This window comes from Euprymna scolopes, chromosome 21 (assembly GCF_053919585.1).
Source record: "Euprymna scolopes isolate OS-2025 chromosome 21, ASM5391958v1, whole genome shotgun sequence".
Taxonomy (NCBI): domain Eukaryota; kingdom Metazoa; phylum Mollusca; class Cephalopoda; order Sepiida; family Sepiolidae; genus Euprymna; species Euprymna scolopes.
The window spans coordinates 92,595,109-92,618,564 of NC_136502.1; the positions used below are offsets into that span (position 1 = coordinate 92,595,109).

At 30.6% G+C, this 23,456-nt stretch overlaps 1 protein-coding gene across 4 annotated transcripts in view; it reads right to left on the minus strand.

The window, feature by feature from the left end:
* The window catches only part of LOC145242577 (poly(A) polymerase beta-like), a 72,937-nt gene that overhangs the window by 44,096 nt on the left and 5,385 nt on the right, over positions 1–23,456 (minus strand). For all 4 annotated transcript variants that reach the window (XM_080105671.1, XM_080105669.1, XM_080105670.1 and 1 more), the window contains exons 2-5: positions 6,299–6,469; positions 2,648–2,714; positions 434–518; positions 184–293 (exon numbers count right to left, since the gene is read on the minus strand). In XM_080105671.1, the coding sequence (XP_079961797.1) occupies positions 184–293; positions 434–518; positions 2,648–2,714; positions 6,299–6,468 (432 nt within the window). In that variant the 5' untranslated portion in view covers position 6,469. The remainder of the gene's footprint in view (positions 1–183; positions 294–433; positions 519–2,647; positions 2,715–6,298; positions 6,470–23,456) is intronic.

Genomic DNA, 23,456 nt, shown 5'->3' on the forward strand with positions numbered 1-23,456 from the left:
TATAATGAAGTGCCAAAAAATTTTTGGTTTTCGCTATTATAATGAAGTGCAAAAAATTTCCTGAAATAGTTTTACTATCAAAAATTTTCTATTTTTTAGTTTTCTTTACATTCATAAACCATATTATAAATCCACAACAATGTGCTGACAAAAAAAAAAAAAAAAAAAAAAAAAAAAACTTACTCGTAAGTCTTTAACCTCTCGTTGCTGTTTCAAGAGTTCCCCAAACGAGGTGAAAAAGTCTGTCCGTTCTATGTGCCTTGGTGCTATGCATAATGTGTCAATATCAGCACCTAGTTTAGGAAAAAAAAGAAATACAGATTTCGGTTTGTCAACAATTAAAAAAAAAAAATTCAAATTCCACAATGAACCTTAAATCATCAATCAAGCTACAAGAAAAAGACGTTTTTAAATCGAAATAAAGCCAACAAACCTTTTGTGTGAACTCCTAGTCTATACGACCCAAATGTGAAAACTTTGCCACCAAATGTAGCAATTTTGTTTTCAGGAATGTTATTCTGCAAAAAAAGAAAAAAAAGAAAAAAAGGGGTAAAATTGTAATTTGTAGAATTTTTAGTAAAGATAAGGTTTTTAAATGTTTCAATTAATATCTAGGTGTTTTGTTTGATCACATATCTATTTGAAATAGCATTTTCATTGTTTGAAGGTGTACATATTTTAATAAAGATCTAAGCAATTGGCAGTTATATTTCTGATTAAAATAGGATTTTCATCAGTAAATGAATAAATTGAATAGATACATTAAAATATCCGTCTTCATTCTATTGGTCAGCAATTCTTTTTTTTTTAAACAATATTTATTCGTTTTAGGATTTTTTTTTTTTTAATGAGTTACCATTTCTAATATAAAGAAAATGTGTGATGATAAAGGGGAATGAGATGGATAGACTGAGTTGTCAAACATTGCTCATGGAATGTGAGAACTAAAATATAAAATGAGGAAGTGACAGTTACAAAATTGACAAAAGTAAATCCAATCCACAGTTCACTTTACAACCATTATATTTGTCATCACAAATAGAAAAAACTGGTCAGACTCTATAACTGTGTGAACTTCTATTCTTGAAGAAAGAATCCCGAATTTATCAAAGGATCTCCAAACATTTGTTGGGTCTATACTTTTCAGATTTAACAAGATGTCCTATTAGTTAAGATATTATATACGAGTATTGAATATATACAACATTGCATTATACCTTCAGGGTATTTATTTGCTCCCCCACCGAGCAAATTAGGCACAAGGCCGATTTTTAATGTGAGGAGTGAAGGGGAAATGGAGACCAGCTCCCCGGGGAGTAGGGGAGCTGGATAGTGACAATTGTTATGAAGGGTTTCCCCTACATTGACCAAGGTCTTATATGTGGGGTTACCCCCACATATGGTCTTTGCTTGCAGTATCTGCCGGAACAGATACTACACTTTGATCCTTGTGCGAAGACATCACCTACAAGAACATTGCAAAGTTCATTAAATTTTGTCATTGGGCAATACATGTGCTACTTTGTAAAACCTGAAATACTCTTATGATCTATCATAAATATATGAAATTTAAAATATTAACCTAGGTAAGCAATATGGAGTCTGGTCAGTATTAAATGGGTGATCATTTGATGATACCAAGTGCTTATTCCGGCATCACTTCCAGTCATCTTACTACCAGACCAAAGCAATGCTGGTTCAGGAATGGCATGGTTAAAGATTGTGCAACCTTTGCTTTACAAAGGTATTAACATAGGCACCCTTACAGGAGGTATCCATTGTTTCAAGAGTGAACAGAGATGTCTAGTAATAATCTATTTTCACATAATTAATCTCCTCTCTTGCCAGAATTTAGACAATAATGCTAATTTCATCTGCTGTATCTTCTCGGTTAAAATTACTATTTGCTGTACAGGTTTACGAGAAAAATACACAACAGATTAATAATAATGTGTATCCAATTAACAAAACGAGTAGAAATTGCAAACCTTATAATGTCCGATAAACTAAATCATATATATATATATGTATATATATTTGTAGTCATCGACATACAGTCCTGTTTCATTGCATCACAACTCCTCAGTGCCACTAGACTAGCACCTCTCTCAAGCCGAGGATTGAACGTAGAACCACCGTGTTGACAGTCAGCAATTCTACCAATCGACCCACGGGAGCGGCGCCCGTAAATTATCTTGCCAAATGTCTATTTAAACAAACATTTGTCCACCACTTTTACAATGCTCTAACCGCTTGTTTATAAACAAAGAGCGAGCGTCGCATTTTTCAGCCAATCAAGTAGCGGGTGACTTAAAATATTTGTAGTCATCGGCATAGTCCTGTTTCGTTGTATCACAACTCATCAGTGCCGCTAGACTAGCATCTACTTATATATATATATATATATATATATATCTATCTCCACCCAATGTAACATCAATCTTGCAAAAATGAAGCTTTTAAGGCAGAACACAAGTTGCTGTTTAACCATTAACTGGAGCGGGGAGGGGTAGTATACATCTTTCAACATTATTAATGCAAAAGTAAACAATAGATTACAACTTGTAACCAAACGCAAAGTCTGTAACGGTATAGATTACACCCCCCCCCCTGTAAAAAACAAAGAAAAGATGGTTAAAACACATACCTTCTGTCGGCTAACATCTTTAATCCATTCTCGCACTAAATTATTAATTTTACTGAGAACTTCCATACTGAAAATTGAAAAGAAAAGAAATCTTTTAGATACATTTTTTTTTTTTCAACTTGTGAATCTGGAATTTCCAAACAAATCATTTTTGCCGTTTCTTTAAATAATCGTATCATGAAGGCATTTTTTTAAAACAATTGTTTATCTAGATATTACAATAGTTGTACACTCAGCCATTCGATAAAAAAAAAAAAAAATTTTTTTTAATTTCAATTTATTAAAACATTTTTTGAATTTTGAAAATAAAATTGACAGATTGAATTTGAACCAAACATGTGAAAAATAAGTCCGTTGCATACACAAATATCAACATAATGTCCACTTTATCTCTCCAGTTTATTAGATAGACAAATATGGAGGATTTTAAAAATAATACAACACTTTTTCATGAAGACGTGATTGTAAAGAAACATTTTGCAATTTAAATTTGAAATAAGGAAACTAATGCAGTTGAATTTATATTGCAACTTTAAATGGAATTTGATTTTAGATTAATGTACACAAATCAATGGACCAAAGTAGGGAATCAAGTCAACCAAACAAAACCTGTAAATCAACCAAATAGCAATAATATAACATTAAATTTAAACATAGCTAAATTATTTTGATAAACGTTACAGAAGTTAACATAGAACAAAGTTTTTAGATGAGTGACCATTTAAAGGAAATTCAGGTGTAATGAACAAAATGCTCCACACTGATATAATACCAATCTTGCTGGAAAGTATAACTAGCAACAGACAAGCATCCTATAATGAAGATGGTACAAACGAGGAGTTTCTCCTCAACGCTATAAGACAGAATTAGTACAAGACTTTAGAGATTTTCAGGCTACTAATGCTAATTTTTTTTAACTGATCATTAGCTAAAATAATCCTATTTACAAGTGTTCAAAGTTTGGAGTAGAAGGAGGGTGAGTATTAAACTTATATAGCAAACCAAAGCCCCATTGCATAGTTTTAAAATTGAAAAGTATTGTGTAAAAAAAAAAAAAAAAAAAAGGGGGGGGGGTTAAACCGACAAAATAAACCTACACCTAAGTGAATAGGTTGATAAAAAAAAAATGTATGTACACGGCTCATTTCTAGCAGAGATACTCTGACCATAAAATTCAGGCTTACAATAAAGCAAGCAAAATGAATTGAATATTAAACATTTCAATAGGTAATAATTTGAAAAAAAAAAAATTCTAATAAAATTAATTTTCATTGCAAGAATGTTAATCATCTTTTGATATGCACAGTTGATAATTTTGGACCACAGTCATAAACCACAGCTTTTAAAAATATTTCACATGTTATTTAGGTTAATTTGTATCAGAATTTTGAAAAAAAAAAAAAAAAAACTATCAAAACTAAAATTGAATTAGAATACAAATATTTCTTCAAAATATTAAATATATATATTTCAATTTTAAATATAAATTAAAATACAAAAGGTCTTTGTAATAGTTTTATAGTGTAGAACTATAGTTGTAATATAGTAATATTATGTAAACCACAGTAAATGTAGGGAACAAATTTTCAAAAATTCACTAAAAAATTGTTATTTACATGCAAGTGTTTTAGACTACCTCAATCATGCATCTCTTCATGATTGACTTCATGTTTAAAATGCAGAAAGCATCAATTTTTCTTTGATGAAACCATCTTGAGCGATCATAAGTTAGCCAACAAGGCTGGAGAAAAAAAAGTACATACAGCATTAATTTTCGTTTCTTTTTTTTGTTTGTTTCTCTACATATCGATCCTATATAATATTTTCATTGAGGATGGGCTCATCCAGAAAAATTATGTATTTTAGACATTTTGCATAACATGGAAAGATTGATATATGATTGAGGTATGTGGAAACATTTATATACAAATCAAATTGTTCCCTACATTGTATAAGTTTTACAAAACATTAAAACCAGATACATACAAATACACCTCAGTCAATGTTAGTATACTTGAGTTGACCTAAATAAGATTAATTCTAAAAATTTACTTTTTTGTGTGCGTTACATATATCTACGTAGCTGGTTCCTTGTTTATTACCTTATTTCATAGACACTATATGCAGAAATCTATTAACGGAATAGTCAAATATTTATGTATCTCATGTAGAGATCAAGTGTAAGCCTCAGGAAAGGGACCCTTGACTTGAGAACTTTGAAGTAAAATGAAACAAAAAGGGAGGGGGGACTTGAATGCCCATTAGGCACTATTCTCTATTTTTTTTTGGGGGGGGGGGTCTCGGTACAGGAGTTTTGTCAGGACAATGTGGTATAAGGATAACTTCCCTCCTACAAATAAACCGTGAACAAATATCCAAAATAACAGTATTTGATGCCCAAATAAAATCTCTTCAACATGGCTACCTATTGAATTAATGGAGCACTTCCTCCAAGTGATTTTACCTCAAGTAACAGCACTTAGCCGAATACTCCAGATTAAATATCTTGGAATGCAGCAAGACCAAGAGACCACAAGAAAGATAACATAGTTAATAGGTAAATTAAGGAGAGGGGGAAAAAAACCTTCAATTTAAACACATTTATGTATCTCATATATATATATTAGCCCCATGATGTAGCCCCTTAATTTGTGAGATCTAAGGGAGAGATAAAATATATTTCTATGATAGTTTTTATGTTTTCTAATATGATTTAAACTGTTTACCTCTGTTTTGTTAAAACGAAACAAAGAAAAGCTGATTGAGACAATTTGAAAGGGAGAAAACAAAAAACAACTTGGAGTCAACCATTAGACAAATAACAATACTTATTCAGTTTATGCTACATTTTATTGTGCACCTAGTGACACAGGCATGGAAAGAAAAAAAAATACTTGTAAACTAAGAAACTATCAAATAAAAATTACTCAATTATTTATGGTTTAAAGTTAGGGGTACTTGGTAAATGTCCTGCGTTCATGATGCATAAAAAAAAAAAAAAAAAAATATAAACAACATCAAAATACCAATCTAGATTTTTCCATAAAAAGAACAATACATCATAAATAACCAATGCATAGCAGTTACAACTTGGTTGTGTAAAATTTTCTCTTAAAAGAAATGTTTTTCAAAATAAACAAATTGCTCTTAAAAAAAAAAAAAAAAAAAAAAAAAAAAAAAAACTGAAGTCATTTCGGTCAAAGTATTTCTGGCTAATAGCAGCCACAACAGATAAGTATTTTTACATAAACAAAAAATAAGAATGTCTTGACACATGAAATGTCCAGAAGTTATTGTGTGTGTGTGTGTGTGTATATATATATATATATATATATATATGTGTGTATGTGTGTGTGTACATATAGAAAGAGAAAAGATAAATCAAATAAAAAGCGTAAAGAAAATAAATATGAAGAAAGTTCATCTAAACCCAAATAGTTTTAAACTTTTGATTATTAATCCATGGATTATCAGACTCAGCTTTTAAATCTATCATATATAGCCCCACCACTTCTTCCATTCTAAACCATGAACTCGTTAATGCTTTATTTAGTTCTGAGACTTAATATAAATAAACAATCACCAATAAAAACCTAGGATAATTTTTTTTTTTTTTTTTTTTTTTTTAAATCAGCAAATGCATATACATACCGATGAGCAAGTTCCTCTTCTGTTTCAAAAACACCAAATGGTCTGAGGGCCAACTCTAACTTCTGTGAAAGTTCTTGGTCACTACTCTTAGGCCCCTCCAAACTAATTGGAGAGGTAATTCCTGGATATTGTTTCTCCTCCCTTTTTTCCTTCTCTTTTGGTTCCAACATCCTGGAGAAAAAAAAAAAAAAAAAAAAAGTTTAAATTGTTATTAAGAATTAAAAACAATACAAATATCTACATATATCTATAAAAGTGAAATTGTCTGTGTGTGTATGTACTACCAAACGTCAATTTTCAGTCTACGGTATGGAGATTTGGGAAAAAAAAAATTTTATCGGCTTTCGGCCAGAAATTTGGCTGTCAAGGGGTCAAAGTTCAACGATTTGCCTTTGAAATCTCTACCAAACGCCTCCTCTAATTTTGGGTCTAGACACTTGAAAACTTTATATGTAGATTACTTGAACATGGATTAAACTTTGATTTGAGCTCAAAACAATAAATGTTAAAAATTTTACCTCTGCGGTCTCTACCAAATTACTCAGCCAATTTTTGGTTTAAACATCTGAAATTTTACATAAAGTGTATTCAAACATAGGGCAAACTTTTTAATCAGTTTTTGGCTGAAAATTTGACTGCCAAGGGGTCAAAGTTCAAAAGATTTTACCTTTGCGGTCACTAGCAAACTATTCAGCTAATTTTGGGTCTGAACATTTGAAATTTTACACAAAGGTTATTCAGACATGCAAGCTTTTTAATCAGTTTTTGGGCGAAATTTTGGCTGCCAAAAGGTCGAAGTTGAAAGAGTTGACCTTTACAGACTCTACCAAACTCCTCCGCCAATTTTGGGTCTAAACACTTGAAATTTATATGTAGGTTATCTTGATACGAGTCAAACTTTAATTATACATATATATATATATGTGCACATAAACTTATGAACAGTACATAGGGCCTGAGCAAAGACTGGCTGAACTGCTAGTTTACAATAGAAGTAGTTTATGTTAAAAACCTTAAATTTGGCATCAATTGATTCAAAGAAATTAATTTCAAAATAAATATAGCTTAATGTTAACATTACAACAAAACATGAGTAATCATTTCCATCGTTTTAACATTTTTTGCAGATTTAAAAAGGTTCCATATTAGTAATCGTCAGGGCCAGGCTAAATAATCTTTAATATAAATTGTAGCAAAGTGTATCGTTATATAGTCAATAACATGGTACAACAGTAGCAAATATAAATTGGTTAATCAGAAAGAGAGCTTGATTTGTCAGCTTAAATGCTATCTAAATCAGACAAAATAACTGTTAGGTATATTACTAAAGTATTTAAAAATTCATAAACTATGACATATATATTGTATAACTAGATAGAATAGATTTCATTTTCATATTATCCTGATGAATAAGATAAAAAGATTTTAAGAGGTAGCAGTATTAAAGTGGATACCAACATGAATTGACAACTTGGCATGTCAGATCCCTAGCACCACTTCCACTATATATGTTGGAAATCTTCACATGATCTCTCCTACAACTTTAAAAGCAATTGAGGAAATTAATGCTAACAACATAATTAAGCAGATTAAAAAAAACAAAAAAACATGCTGTTTCATACAAAAAGAATTTTCTAGTCTAATTTTTCTGATTTATATGTTTACAGTGTAAATTAGATGACAAAATAAAGCAATGGTGGAGAAGAAAAAACAAAAAATCACTTTCTCCAAATGGTCAGAAATTTTAAATCACGGTGGTTGAACAAACAGTGAGAGAAATACATTGTTCTCCCTAGAAATAAATACAACTGTATCGAATAGGGCTTTGGGCAGTCAAAAATTGTTAATTTTCTGACATTTTGCTTCTATTTCAAAACAAGTACATATTTTCTTGGCTTTAAGTATCATTAATTTCATGACATTAAAACAAGAAAAAAAAAAGTTCTGTTGGACACAATCTCAAATAGTAGCCTTTTCCATCCCAAGTGACAAAATGCATGGAGGTGAAGAAAGGGTTACAAAGAAAAGATTTTTTATATTAAAGAGGTTGATATTTTGCATCTAGGAACAAAAGTAAATATCTAACAGAGGGCTTTGTATAGAAATAGCATGTTTGTTCACTGGCAGCTGAATAGATTCATGAAAGCATTTCTGATCTTCACCTATCTTCTAAATCTCATTTGTGGCTTGAATGCCATACCCAACAGTACACTGTTCCAACTAACGGTCCAACCACGAGAAGGTAGTGTTGAGACAACACTAGTAGGCATATTAGCTTCATAAAACCATTGATCAAAACCTCCATTCTAAAACTTCAAGGCAACCCACATTCTAATCCATGGCGATTGGTCTGAAACGCTCACCAAGACTTCATTTACAGTTTCCTTAAATGTTAGCGGTTTGGCTTTAGGCTAGTGACCTGTTCCTGTAAAATATTCTTGCTATGAAAACAGTTAAACATATGTCAAATTCAAGCCAGTGGAATTTGCAAGCAATGGAGAGAGGCAGGTGGTATGTTACAGATCTGATTACAGACTGAATGTGACAGATCACTGCCTACTTCATACAGCACAGGATGCGGGAGTTCCCAAGTCTAACTAGTGTTTACAGAAGTTAAGCAGGTATGATGTCATGAGAAATCAAGTGATGTGCATAAGATTCGCAATATATCTAATATATAAATGCTGTCTGTCCATTCAAGAATACAAAGTAAAAAAAAAAAAAAAATCTGCTATCAAGATCAAACAGCTTTCCAAATAAAATTTTACAAGGAATCTAATGGTAATATTAATTTTGTATATTTTTTTTATTTTATTTTTTTACAAAGGAGTCACCACCTATCAAGGCCCAGAGGCCATTCGAGAATAAGGGTTAATGAGTGTACAGTGGTCAAGGGGAAGATAGGTCAGTCATCATTAGTTGAAATTTGGTAAATTGGGATTACTTAAGGGGATGGCTCATCAAGAATTTGTTCATGTTGGACTTGAAGACAACCATATTGTAGTCAGTTGGAAAGCAAGAAAACGGAACAGACTTTCACAGGCATACAGTTCTAAGAAAGAAGCTTTGTTCATGGTATCTATGTTTAGGTTTAGGCACAGATAAAGAGTGGGGGGATTCTGGGGTCAGTTTCACAAAGAATTCATGAAGAAAGACTTAGTTGTATTTTATATATGAAATAGAGCCTATTTCTTTGACCATAATAGCTTTGACAAAATTTGTATGTTTAAAACTGTTCACTCAGTCAGCAAATACTGGTCGGTGTTCTTAAAAAAAAATTGATTTCCAATAGATTTCATATTTGAAACAACTTTATTTCCATGGAGTAGAGAATAAATGATCAACTTATTTTTTTTTAAGTTGACAAAATCTTTTTTTACATTGATTTATACCTGAACGTTTTTTGGCAGACAAAAAAATTTTTTATTTTAGCCACATAATTAACAAAAGTAAAAAAAAAATTCCCGGACAACACTGAATAGAGACAACTAGTATAATATAAAAGGTAAAAATATTTGTTTTGTTTATAACAATTCATTTACAGAAACGATGAAATATATCAGAATAAATACTACACTTTGATCATAGACAAATATTTTGCATTATTTAAAAGAAAAGTTATTTCAATCAGATCCAATAAATCTGCTTATTTACAGATTTGATCAGTTGCCAACATTTACACATTCAAAAACATTTTACTACCACCATTATATTTGTGGTAACATCAGTTTTACAAGTGTGATGGCTTTATGACCAAATCTTCAGGACTTTATCCCTCTTTCTCTTTAATTCATATAATATTATACCATGTTTCTTTTGGGCTTCCTCTGAACCGAATCTGTTACCTCAACTGTTTTAGCATTACAAGCATATGCTGTATTTTCGTGGACATCGGCAATATACATACCTAATGTGATTCAACAAGTCAAATCTTTTTATTCGTTGGTCAATTTTTAAAAGAATTGCATTGATGAAAAGAGAATAGAATAAGCATTCCAATCATGTTAATTTTTCTTTTATGTGTTCAATGTTTTTATGCTCCAAAGTAAAAAAAAAAAAAAAAAAAAAAAAAAAAAATCGGTAAAAAATGACGACAGCAAAAAGGGAAAACGTTTTTTCAATGTTTACATTTTATGCATTATGTTTGGATACACATGCACGGGGTTAAATTTGATTGGATATGACTGAAATTTTACAGGCTATATAAACAAAAAAGTCCATCTCTACTGGTGTTTGATTTTTATTTTTACGACCACACGAAGCAAAGTTACGACCGAGCGAAGTTGACGAAGAATATTTCAAAATTGATAAGAAATCAGTATATATCATTTTCATGTAGATAATAGTTTCAAAATTATTTTCATATATAACTAGCAGGACCTGTGGAAATTCCACAGGGACTCATTCATATGTAATATATTGATGTTGGCATTCTGTAGATGTTCTGTGTAAATGGAGACCCTGTGATATTATGTTAGCTTTTTTTGTTAAAATTGCAAAAGTATTTATCTAAGCTAGCACGAACGCCTGGTAAAGCCCAGTCGTAAAGTACGCTTAAATATATTTTAATTCGTACAGATTTCGTATATATTATTATAGAGTTAATGTTCTATCGATTTTTATATATTATAAAGTTGCGATTTCAAAAATAAAAAAATATATCCATGACTTGGGTGCATCAGCTTGAATCAAAACCGAAATAAAAACTTATGAAAAAAAATGTGTATATATATATATATATAATATAACTTCGAGTTCCTTCAGCCATAATCAAAACCAAAACTTATGAAGAATTCATGATAAAATTATTTATAAAAAAAATAGATGATTTAAGTACCATCAGCTATAGTTGAAACCAACACCAAAACTTATGGAGAATTCTTGGTAAAATTATTTATGACAAGAAATCGAAGAACATAAACGACTCGGATGTAAGCGTGACACACAAACGAACACGCACGCTATTGTATTAATATATAGATATATAAATATTTGATAATTATTAATTGTGCAGAAATTTCTTTAAAAGGTTATCTTTTATAGAAATTCAAATTGCTTAAAGGGAAACGATGACAGCAATGGTTAGTTTGTCAGCGTATTTACGAGTTTGTATTCTCTTAAAGTAAATTGTTTTTTCTGCTTTCAAAACGAAAACAGAAAAAAAGTTGGATTTTTTATTCTGGGTTTGTCAATTTAAAAAAAATTATCATCAAGTTTTTCAAATTTGATTTCCAAACAATACTATTGTTGTTTTTAATGCTTGTAGTACACATGTACTAAAAGCGTTAAATAAAAAATTTAAAAAAAAAAAAAAAAAAAAAAAAAAAAAAAAAAAAAAAAAAAAAAAATGTACTAAGCGCATGCATTTGTTTTTTGTGTGAAAAAAAAAAAAAAAGAAAAAAAAAAGAAATTATATATATATATATATATAAAACAAATAATTAGGTACTTATGCTACCATGCTCAAATAATAACATTTAGAAACCCATTCTTAACAGAGAAGGAAGGGTATTTTGTTAACTATTCTGTACTTTCACCTAACAATTAAATAAAATATATTGTGAAACTTTTAATTTATTTTTAACTCCTTGTCAAGATCATTTTTTTCGAATCTGTAAAACAAACCAGTTTCTTTTTTTTAACTGAAGATATCTAAATAATAAGGCAATTCGATAAAGAATTTCATTGTGATGCATTTTGTAAATTTTTACTTTGTTTCCACCTTAACATTTTTCTTTAAAATGATCTTTTATGGTTTTCAGGTATGCTGGAAACGAATATCGCATTTGAATTTTCTGCAAATAAGTAGCTTTCCGGATATTAAGCAATGTCATTTCTTATGTTATTGCTGCTGGCTATCTTGGTACGTGCGTTTGCACAGTTTCTCGGGGTTGCGCTTACATGTACCAAGATAGCCACCAGCGATAACATAAGAAATGACATCGCTTAATATCTGGAAAACTTATTTGCAGAAAATTTAAATGCAATATTCGTTTTCAGCATATCCTAAATGTAATCATTTTAAATGTTAAGGTGGAAACAAGATAAAAAATTATCGTTTTATTTCTTTGTTTACATAGTTGAATTTTCAGTAAAACAAGAGAATAGAAATAACAAAAATTACCATCAACTGGTGAATACATAGTTGCTGCTCATCAGGATTCCTGGTATCCTGGTACTGTGAAAGTTACATTGAGGATTCATGTAGAGTACGATTTATGGTTGCATCTCAGAAAATAGGAGTATATTTTGGGCCAGATAGATAGGATTTACAAACTTGAAAATTGGACTGGTCCCAAAATGCATAAGTTCTGGTCGACTATGGGAATTTCCATCTTTTACTGAAACCCAAAATCTATATGAAAAATTTTCAATTTATTTCCGAGATTACTTCATATACTCGATTTTTTTTTTTTTCTTTGAGGGGAGTAGTAAATACCGGTCATGAATGCTCCCTAGGCATTCAATGGCTACACCCCAATCAAGCTCTTTGGTGAGGAGGCAGGAAAATGCCTGCTCTCAATAAAGCTATATTTAAATACCACTATAACAGTTTTGTTCATGAATGAACTCACTGTATGATACCATGCGCCAGTTAAAAAAAAAAAAAAAAAAAAAAAAAAAATTGAAATTTGTACATCTGAATTTATAATTCATGGCTTATGGTAAAGAGGTGCATCAGATTTGACTGCCTAATCAGAAAGAGCACACAATTTTACACAATTCGTAAGATTGCCAAGTTTTAGAGAATATCTTGAAAAATAAATAAATGGTGGCGAAATTACCGAATTTCTTGAAATATTGAGGTCCGTAATTTAACCCACTTTTTCTAAAGAAAAATATCCAGAAAAGCATAAATTTTGACACTTAAAATTCTCATAACTTTTGAACTACTGATGGTATTTGCATAATTCAAAAGGTTTTAAGCATCTTTTACATAACTCTTTTCATGCAAGTTGATAAAATAATTATCTAAAAAGAAAAAAAATCAACTTGTAATGCTAACTGTTCTACATCTAACTCAAGAACTCATTCTTCCAACATTGCTATAGTATCAAAGTTTCTTGGATACATCTAAGAGATTCATTTGTTTTTGAACTGTTGTGATAATGATAATAAATATGGTATTATCTGAACTACTTTTCTTAACTTTATTTTCACATTTCAATCAATGTAACCTTTGATCTTAAAAATGCACTTTTTTCTGAACCAATGTGAAAAGTTCTGAAAAACCTTAATTCTTATTTTAGGTTTTATAACAAAAATAAAAACACAGTTGCTCAATTGCAATTAAGGCCTAATAAAATTATGAAAAAATTGCTCCCACAGTCAAAGTGTGGCTAGGAAAACTTCTGATATCAACAGTTGCACAGAGCTGGATCATTCAGACTCTGAACCCACAAAGACTGATATTTGCTAATTTTGAAAATTATAAAGCTGTTTGACAAATGATCAGAACAAAGAAAACCGTCAAATCAAGTTTTCATCCATTACACATTTTTCAACCTTTGTTAGAAATTATTTTCCAAAGAATGCTGAAAACTGACGTTTCTGATAATTATTGTTATTGAAAGGCTTTTCCACTTTGATCTCAATCTAAAAACAATGTTAAAAAATTACCATTATGCAATAACGTTTGTTTTGTTTTTACATTTTTATAAAATTAAAACAATTCAACAACCTTTAACAAGAATACTCCCAATAATAATTGGACAAATGTGAATGTAAAGACTAAATAGAAAAACCATTGTAGCAAATGCCATCTGCAATACTCATCCCAGGAGGAGTTCAAGTTAATGAAACACTAGGAAACTTTCACATGTAAAAAGAGAACATTTTGAAAAATATCTTTTTTATATATTGAGAAGTTTTAATTTGGTAGGTTCATCTGGCATTAGAAGTTATTAATAGATATCCCAAACTAAAACGTTTGATTTCATTATATCTTACGTATTAATAAAATAAAAAAAATGTGGACACAGATCTTTACAAAACCAAAGTAAAGAATTTATTTTGGTAGCTAAAAATTAACCACATAATTATAACTGTTCAAAGTTCATTGAAAATTAGAAAATTTGCCAGGACTCAAAAGCCAATTTTATAACAAAAGATGGAGGCTTTAAACAAGTGAAAAATTCTTACAAATGTTACTTTATCTTGTACACAATAATAGAAAGAATTGTACATTTATATAAAGAAAATATTAAATTTAGTTTGCAGGTAAATTTCAAAGTAGTCCAAAACAATGATATAATTACATATGTGTATCAATATGTGCATGTATGTTAGGGACAACCATTGTAATCTTCTGTAATGTGTGTCCTATTTGTATTGCTTCCTTAACCTCTTTGGAACGAGGACAGGCAAGTGTAGTGTCATTTTATACTTTTATACATCCTTTAAGATGATGAAGTCAGACTTTCTAAACAAATAGCATACATATTACTCCTGTTTCAGAATTTTTGAGAGGAGGATTGATCATCTATATATTAATATGATAGCGTGCGTGTTATTTTCTGTGTCACGCTTACATCTGGGTCGATTGTTATGTACTTTCATTTCTTGTTATAATTTTATCAAGAATTCTTCATAAGTTTTGGTTTTGATTATAGCTGATGGCACTCAAGTCATTTAATTTTTATAAATAATTTTATCAAGAATTCTTCATAAGTTTTGGTTTTGATTATGGCTGAAGGAACTCAAGTTTACATATATATTTCACAAGTTTTTATTTCGGTTCAAACTAATGCACCCAAGTCAAATAGAAACATTTTATTTTTGAAATTGCAACTTTATAATATATTAAAAAAAAAAAAAAAAAAAAAAAAAAAAAAAAAAAAATCGATAAAACATGAACTCTAAAATAATATACACAAAATCTACAAGAATATATTTAAGCATACTTTACAACCAGGCTTTGCCGAGCGTTCATGCTAGCTTAGATCATGCTTAATTTGATAATTAATGCTTAGATTGCAGTTTTAACAAAAATCCTACAATAATATCATAGCGCCTTCATTTACACTGAACATCCACAGAATGCCAACATCAATATATACAAATGAGTCCTCTGTGGAATTTCCACAGGTCTCGCTAGTTTGAATTATTTGAACTACTGTTTTCATCCTGAGTGTCAGTCTTGCATTTTGGTTAAATGTTATCTCTGACCTTCTTCAGATGGATCTTGTCCAACTCAGAAATCTTTCTGTTAAACTTAAGAACCTGGAAGAAATTTCAAACAGAACCCTTTATTTAATCCATAGAGGTAGCATCAGCCACGACCAGATAGAAGTCTAAAGTAACTTGCAATTGTAATTGTCTATATTTTTTAGATGAGGTGTTTTCATTGATTGAGATTGTCGGACTGACTTCCTCATCTTGGTTTTTATCGTCACAACGTTTCGGCCGTTTTGCCCTCCGGCCATATGTCCAAGTAACATATGGCCGAGTGGTCCAAGACGTTGTATCAAAGTTTACAGTTACCCAAAGGTGCTGAGTTCAATCCTGAAAGAAGGCAGTGAAAAGTAACATTCAAAACAGAGAATCAGCAACTATGTCCCAGAACCTAGCTGGAGTCCGAACACGGTAACCCCGTAATAATAATAAAGAGTTGTGTTCGAGACTCCTAACAAACTAACTTGCAATTGTATTCTTAACATCAGTTACACAGAATTGAACCTTCATTTATCAAATGATCACAGAATATAATGAACCCATTATTTTTATTTAAATCTTAGTGGAAGTGTATTATTTTGTTTAAACAAAAACAATGAATGAATTTAAGAAAATAAAGCCTTGTAAATTATGAAAAAAAAAAAAAATAATAATTTTTACAGGGACATTATGAAAAAAGCCCTTAAAGTTCGTATTAACGAATTCAATATAACTCAACGAAAAATTAATTTCTCGAACTACCAATATTATCATTGAATTAAGCATTGTTTATTTAATATTTTCACACAAAATTATAATTGCAAAAAAATACTTGTACTTTTTAAATTACAAGTTTCACATAATTTGTTTATGTAAGATTCTAATATTTTCATTGCTTGCATGAATGTGGAACTTTCAACATAACAATTTTTATATAATCTGGAAATATAAAAAAAAAAAATTTTAGTTTAAAAGCCGGAACACTGAAGAGCAATTAAATTTTTTAAAAATGGTAAAAATCATACAAACATTAATAGGAATGTACAGATGCACAGCTTGGGGGGGGGGGGGGACCAGCACCCTCTGATGTCATTGTCAGAATGAATTTATGAAAATAAAGCCTTGTAAGTTATAAAAAAAAGATTTTGAATTTCCGTATAATCCATTTTTAGAGACTTCAGTTTTGTTGACATTCTGTGAAGCAAGAAGCTTTTGGGAGCTAATTAAGCTATTTTTTGTATAAACAATTTGCGTTTGTTTGTTTTTTTTGTTTTTTTATTTAATTCAATATCTTAGGATTTTTCATTGAAATAGACCCAGAAAACTAATATTTATCTTTTAAAGGATTTTTACAATGAATTTATTTAACTTCAAAATTTCGCTGAATTGGCTAACTTGCTTGCGAAAACATTTTTTCATAACTTTTTATTTACATGTACAAATGTTTTTTTTCTTTTTAGAAATTTTCAAATACAATCAAAAAGTAGTTGGAAACTTACAAAAAAATTAAAATAAATCTGCATTCAAAACTATGTCCCCACTATCTTTATTCCACCATTTTTTCCTGTACCTAGCACTTACATGAACACATAACAGCAGATTACAATGGTCATCACAAGTTGAAATTGAAGTTTTCACTCTAATCTAGGCTGGTTTAATGAACAAAAAAGTGGAGCAAATTGAGAATTACTATAAATTCTGTTATTCATGGTTTAAGTCCCAAGTCTTTTTGACGTTCCTGCACCTTTAAGGAACCCTTAAAGATATAAAAGTTAGTTACCAAAATGCAATAAAAAAAAAATAAAACAAAAAAAAAAAAGTGACTAGGATTTTGAAAATAGCTAACACAGCTAAAGTTATGGATTTAGCTTTTACATTTTGTGGAGTTGAGCCACCAGCATTTCAGATTAGAAGACCTTCAAATTTGCTTAACTTCATCTTAACTTACATTTCATGAAATTCAAAAGTAACCCTTTTAAGCAGAATATTTCATGCTGGTGAATAGAGCTTTTAAACAAAACCACTAGGACTACATTGTATATCAAGGTCTAATCCGCTAAAACTAGCTAGTAGTTAGACGATGCTCATATTCTGTACATAAAAAAAAAAAAAAAATTATCAAACCAGATAAGGTCTGTTTGCATCTTATCATTTCTCTACGTGACTGCTTGCCTATTTTAAATATCCAATTAATTTAATGACCAAAAGATAAACTTGAACTTTTATAAAAGTACAATTAAAAATAAAAATTCACCAGCATGCCCTTGGCTTATTTATAAAGTTTTAAATGTAAATGTTCAAGAATTATAACAGACATTAGGAAAGAATATAGTTAAAAAACAAAAATTCCAAGTAAAAAGACTACTAGATCATGTTGAGTATATATACTTATGACCTTATTGACAATCAACAACATTTTAAGAAAACTAAAAATTTCTTAATTATATAAATTATTTGGATGCACAGTTCCACTACGGCAAAGTTAGTTTAATACGGAAGGGGAAAATCTAGCTCTGAAAATGACCATCGGTCAACCTATATGAATATCCAACAAATTTTATACTCAAAAGCAAAATTACATATTTTTTCATTATAGTCAATTGTTCAGTGGCGGATGTTTACATATTGTTTATACATTTTTTCCAACACATACGAACAAGAATGACGATTTTTTTTCGCAACAAATTAAGCCATTTTTGATCATTTAAGAATGCCTATTGCAATCAGTTCATTAACTACCATGCATCACCTCTTGAACCATTAATATAGTCTTTGCTATGAACGTTTCTGGGACATTGACAGATATGCCTTCAGGCGAGACGGACCTGGAAGTAGCTGTAACAAACAAAGTTATGATTCCACACTTCCTAAAGCTCCCTAACTGAAGCCTCAACACTGGATGCAGTTTGATATAGCCAAGACGACAGGGGCTTTATAGAGTTGAGGAAAATAAGACGGATTAGAAGCAAACACCTTATCCAAGAGTATCCAGGGCAGTTTAGGGTTACAATCAAGCTTAAAAAAAAAAAAAAAAAAAAAAAAAAAAATCACTATATGATTAATTAGCATTAATTTGCTATTTTACCCATAGCTGAGGGGGAGGTATACCTTTTCTCAAATCTGAAAAATATGAGAATAAACCATGCACTTTCATTTGTGCATATATGATGTAATCCCGTTGACAGATCAGTTCTCGTTAAATCACTAAAGTTAAGCAACATTGGACCTCGTCAGTACAAGATGGGTGACCACTTGGAATACCAAGCATTGTATATAGAAGGCTGTTGACATCCCTGCAAAGAAACAACATCATTTTCCCTAATGAGAATATACATGCGACTAAATTTGATATTCCCTAGAAACTTCCTTTGGAGGAAACCAGTTCAACTCACCTAGGGTGAATTCCACTGAATATTTCATTTTCCATTCAAAGATGCGTAAACTTTTTGGCAAATAACAAAACAGAGTCCTGAATAGAAGCGTGTACTCTATCCCAACCAACAGACCTGAGGTAATCTCATCAGCATCAGACAAAGCCAAACTCTTTGCAGCTAATTCTACCCTATGCAATCGGGACTGGCAATCCCCCAGTATTTCCTCCTGTGTCTGAAAACACACTATGCAACATAAAAATATCTGTGCGTGATGTTGCCAATCTAAAAAAAAATCTATTCCAATAAAGCAACTGGCCCTGACGGCATCCCTACCATTATAAGAGCCAGGTATGTCCAAGGATGGAGTACTGTTGCCACATTGAGGCAGGAGCTTCTAGAAGTACCTTATCCTGCATTGACAAAGTTCAAAATAGACTTTGTAGGCTAGTGGGAGATGTCCTTTCCTCTTCCCTGCAACTTCTTTCCCACAGAAGAGACGTTGCGAGCCTGTCTCTGCTTTATCGTTATTTTCATGGCAAGTGCTCGTGCTGCTCGTCTAAGCTTCAATCTATGGTCTCTCCTGGCCTGACTTTCACAAAAAAGTTGTCTATCTGAAACCACTATCAATAATTTCTCTCACTCTTTATCTGTGCCTAAACTTAAACGTAGATTCCGTGAATAAAGCTTTCTTAAAACTGTATCCCCGTGGAGCTGTTCAGTTTTCCTGCTTTCAAACTAACATGGTCGTGAACAAGTTATTGATGAGCCGTCCCCTTAAGTAATCCTATTTACCAAATTTCCACTACTAATGATTACTATAATATTTTCCCATTCACTACTGTACACTCATTAACCCTTATCCTCGAGTGGTCGCCAGGCCTTGATAAGTGAGGACTCCTTTGTAAGAAGAAAAAAACATTTATATTAAATCTAGAATTCATTAACTTCAATTCAATAGTGAAAAATAATAGTTCTTTTATCTTATTAATTTTCTTTTGTGGCCATTATCTGAAATGTTTAAAATTAAAACACTTTTTTTCTATATTAATAAACTAACAGGCCTTTGTTCTCATAAAAAAAAATCCTTGATTGATGAGCTATTTTTATTCAAAAAGTAAATCGCAGAAAGGGATGGATGGGGGAGGAGTCTCGATTTCCCGCCACATCCAACCCTTCAGAAAGGGGCGGTAACTCAACTGGTTCATGATGGTTTCTTAAATTATACTTGGACAATTTGCTTGAATATTTTTCTTATGAATATATCTCATTGACTTCGTTAGCATCTTAGCTTTTCATGACTTACAAAAAATAAAATATAAGCATCAATGAGTTTAAATAATTCATTTCTAAGCTAACATTTTTTTTTTAAACATTTAGTAAATCAGATTTATTCTCCTGAAAATTATCAACAAACCAGAGATATTCAGAAAATATTTTTAAAAGGGAGAAAGAGGGGGGGGGGGTCCTAGACTTGATAGGAGAAAGAATTATGAAACTTTACTTAAACAAATGGCAAATCTTTAACTAAATAAAAGAAACGAAGTTTTCAATAAGTTTTTCTTTTTTTGCAAGTCAATAATCCCAATTTAGAGTTTTGGGGGTTAATGGAGTTTTTTTTTTGGGGGGGGGGGTATCATTTAGGATAATTTGTTAATTCCTTTAAAGACCGAAAATGCGACCTTTTAATATTTAATATTTTTAAAATGTTATTTTAATGAAGAGACGAGACATTTGTAAAATTTTAAAAATTTATTAAATTCAATTTATCTTCTGTATAACTTGCAAATTATTTAAGCTTATTTATCAATAAAAGAAAGTTATCGCACATTCAACTTTATAAGGTATTTTCCAAGTTGAAAACGAATGAATTTAAAATGCTAAGCTTGTATTTATTTGCTTCCCTACTGAGCAAATTAGGCACAAGGCCGTTTTTTAATGTGGGGAGGAAAAACCAGCTCCCCCAAGGGGGCACTCTGGCAGGGTCCAAAATTAGCAATTGTCTGATATGAAGGGTTGCCCCCACATTGACCAGAACTGATTACTTCCTTTTCCGCTCCTGGCCCGAAGGCCAAGAACAGCGTCTGCACCAAGACAAAAATATTTCCACAAATATTTGGAAATAAGTTACGGCTGCTGCTCCCGCTTTCAATCAACCATACACTATCACCCTCTTCATTTTCCCCTCACCTCATCCCACTACTACTTATTCGATCTTCCTCCCACCATCTAAAGGATTCCTGAAGAGATAAAGTGCAATTTATTTTCAATAAAAATGATATTCGTGTACTTGAAAATGGATGACGTCATAAAGGATGAATGGTTCCACCCTTCTCCTCACACTATGTATTAAGTTACGTCATAAAGGATCTTTTCACTATTTTAATGGATGACGTCATCTTCATGACGTCATCATTTTCACATCTACAGTACACCCTTAATTTTACAAGTACATAGTAAACTTTAATTTCAAATAAGAACAAATTCGTACAAAAATTCCTATTTGGTTCCAAGTAAAATGGGTGTATATTATAATAAACAAAAACTTTAAATGCAGAATGTTTTGAATTCGTGTATTTGTCAAGAAGGGTTTAATAGAATGATTATATTTACTGGAATATTTTTGTAATTCTTTCAGTAAAAATAGGTGCTTTTTCATTTTAGCCGACCCTTTTTTATATTGAGCATAAAATTAAATTCCTTCAAACTAATATTTTTTCAAAATATTTAAATTTAAAAGTATAATCTGTGATGATTGCGACCAATTTCTTACATATTGAAATTAAAATGCAATAATATCAAAGTAAAATGACATTTTTCAAACTATTAAAAACTATTTCCGTTTCTTCGTAAACAAGTCATTTTAATAATGTTAACAGTGGAGGGGGATAACTTCGTAACTGTTCAACATTTGGAAAGGATTTTGGAAGTATTTAAACTGTTGAAGACAAAGCCACTTAAAATTCTTAGTAAATATTTTCAAAATACAGATTTGCTGAGAATTTTAAATTTTCAATCAAAGTAGCTTTTTTTTTTTTTTTTTTTTTTTTTTTACAGCGGAAAAGCACGTTTTTATGACAGCGCGTTGAAGATATCTTTGAATTAAAATTTTTGTTTAGATTTTTAGAACACGCCACGGGGAGATAACTCAATTTAAAGCGCCGACACTCCCTCCTCAACTTTAAAACTAGCTTTTCTTCCTAAAATTCGAACCTTTTGCTCGGTAATATTTTTCTTTTCCAGCGAAAAAAAAAAAAAAAAAAAAAAAAAAAAAACTACTTGATGAAATTAAGTGAAATTTATTTTTTCGGAGAACTTCATTCCATAACGGATACGTACAATATAAAATTGTTTCCATATTTTCATTTTTTAATATCTTGATTACACTGCACAAGTACTGAAAATTTTGCAAGCTTTTACACATAAAATAATTTTATGGGGATCAAAACGACATCTTAATAAATTAGTTACGGTTTTATAAAAATTTGGTTCAATGAATTAATAACCAAACGATGCCATAAATTTAACCTTCACATTAATATTTTTTAAAAATAATTTGCATTAAAGAAGCAGGCTCAAATATCAACATACATTTCTTTTGCTACATAGGTATTTCAAAAGTTTTATATTATTAGTATTATTATTATACTACTTTAATTGAAAATTAAACCATAAACCGTTAATTTAAAAAAAAATCTTCAATATGAATATTACATATATTCAATATTATTTTCATGACAAGTGCTCGACTGAGCTCAAATCTATGGTCCCCCTTCGCCAAACTTTCACAAGAAACACCCGTCTAGCAGAAAACACTAACAATAATTTCCCCCACTCTTTATCTGTGCCTAAACCTAAAGATAGATTCCATGAACAAAGTTTCTTTCTTAGAACTACTGCACGCCTATGGAATTGTCTTCCGGTTTCCTGCTTTACAGCTGACTACAATATGGTTGTCTTCAAGTCTAACGTAAACAAGTTTTTGATGAGCCGTTCTAGCAGTGTCAGAATTTTGGCGGAATTTTTTACACCCAACAAAAAACTGCGAATAAAATATAAAAAACTCGTAATTTCTGTTTTTAAAGTGGGTTGTTTATTTTCTTTATGGAATATACTTCCAAAATAAACTATTAAAGTTGTTTCAAACATAATAAAAATATTATTTTTTATTTGTTAAAAGACTGTAGACAAAATGTCCGCATATTCAATCACTGCGAGCGGATATTTTGTCAACACTGTTTTTTAAGAATTTTTATTATGTTTGAAACAACTTTAATAGTTTATTTTGGAAGTATATTCCATAAAGAAAATAAACAACCCACTTTAAAAAGAGAAATTACGAGTTTTTTTTTATATTTTATTCGCAGTTTTGTTTTAGGGGTGTTAAATTTGCAATGGCGATTTTCCCAAAGATTCTGACACTGCCAGAACCGTTCCATATAAATTAACAAATTTACTGAATTTCCATTATTAACGATTACTTTATTGTCCAAATTGTCTACTGTACACTCTTTAACCCTTATCCTCGAGTGGCCTCTTGGCCTTGATAAGTGGTGATGTCCTTTGTAAAAAAAAAAAAAAAAAAAAAGCAAAGCTTTTCCCCTTGTCAACATATCCACGTGGTTTTTCCGACA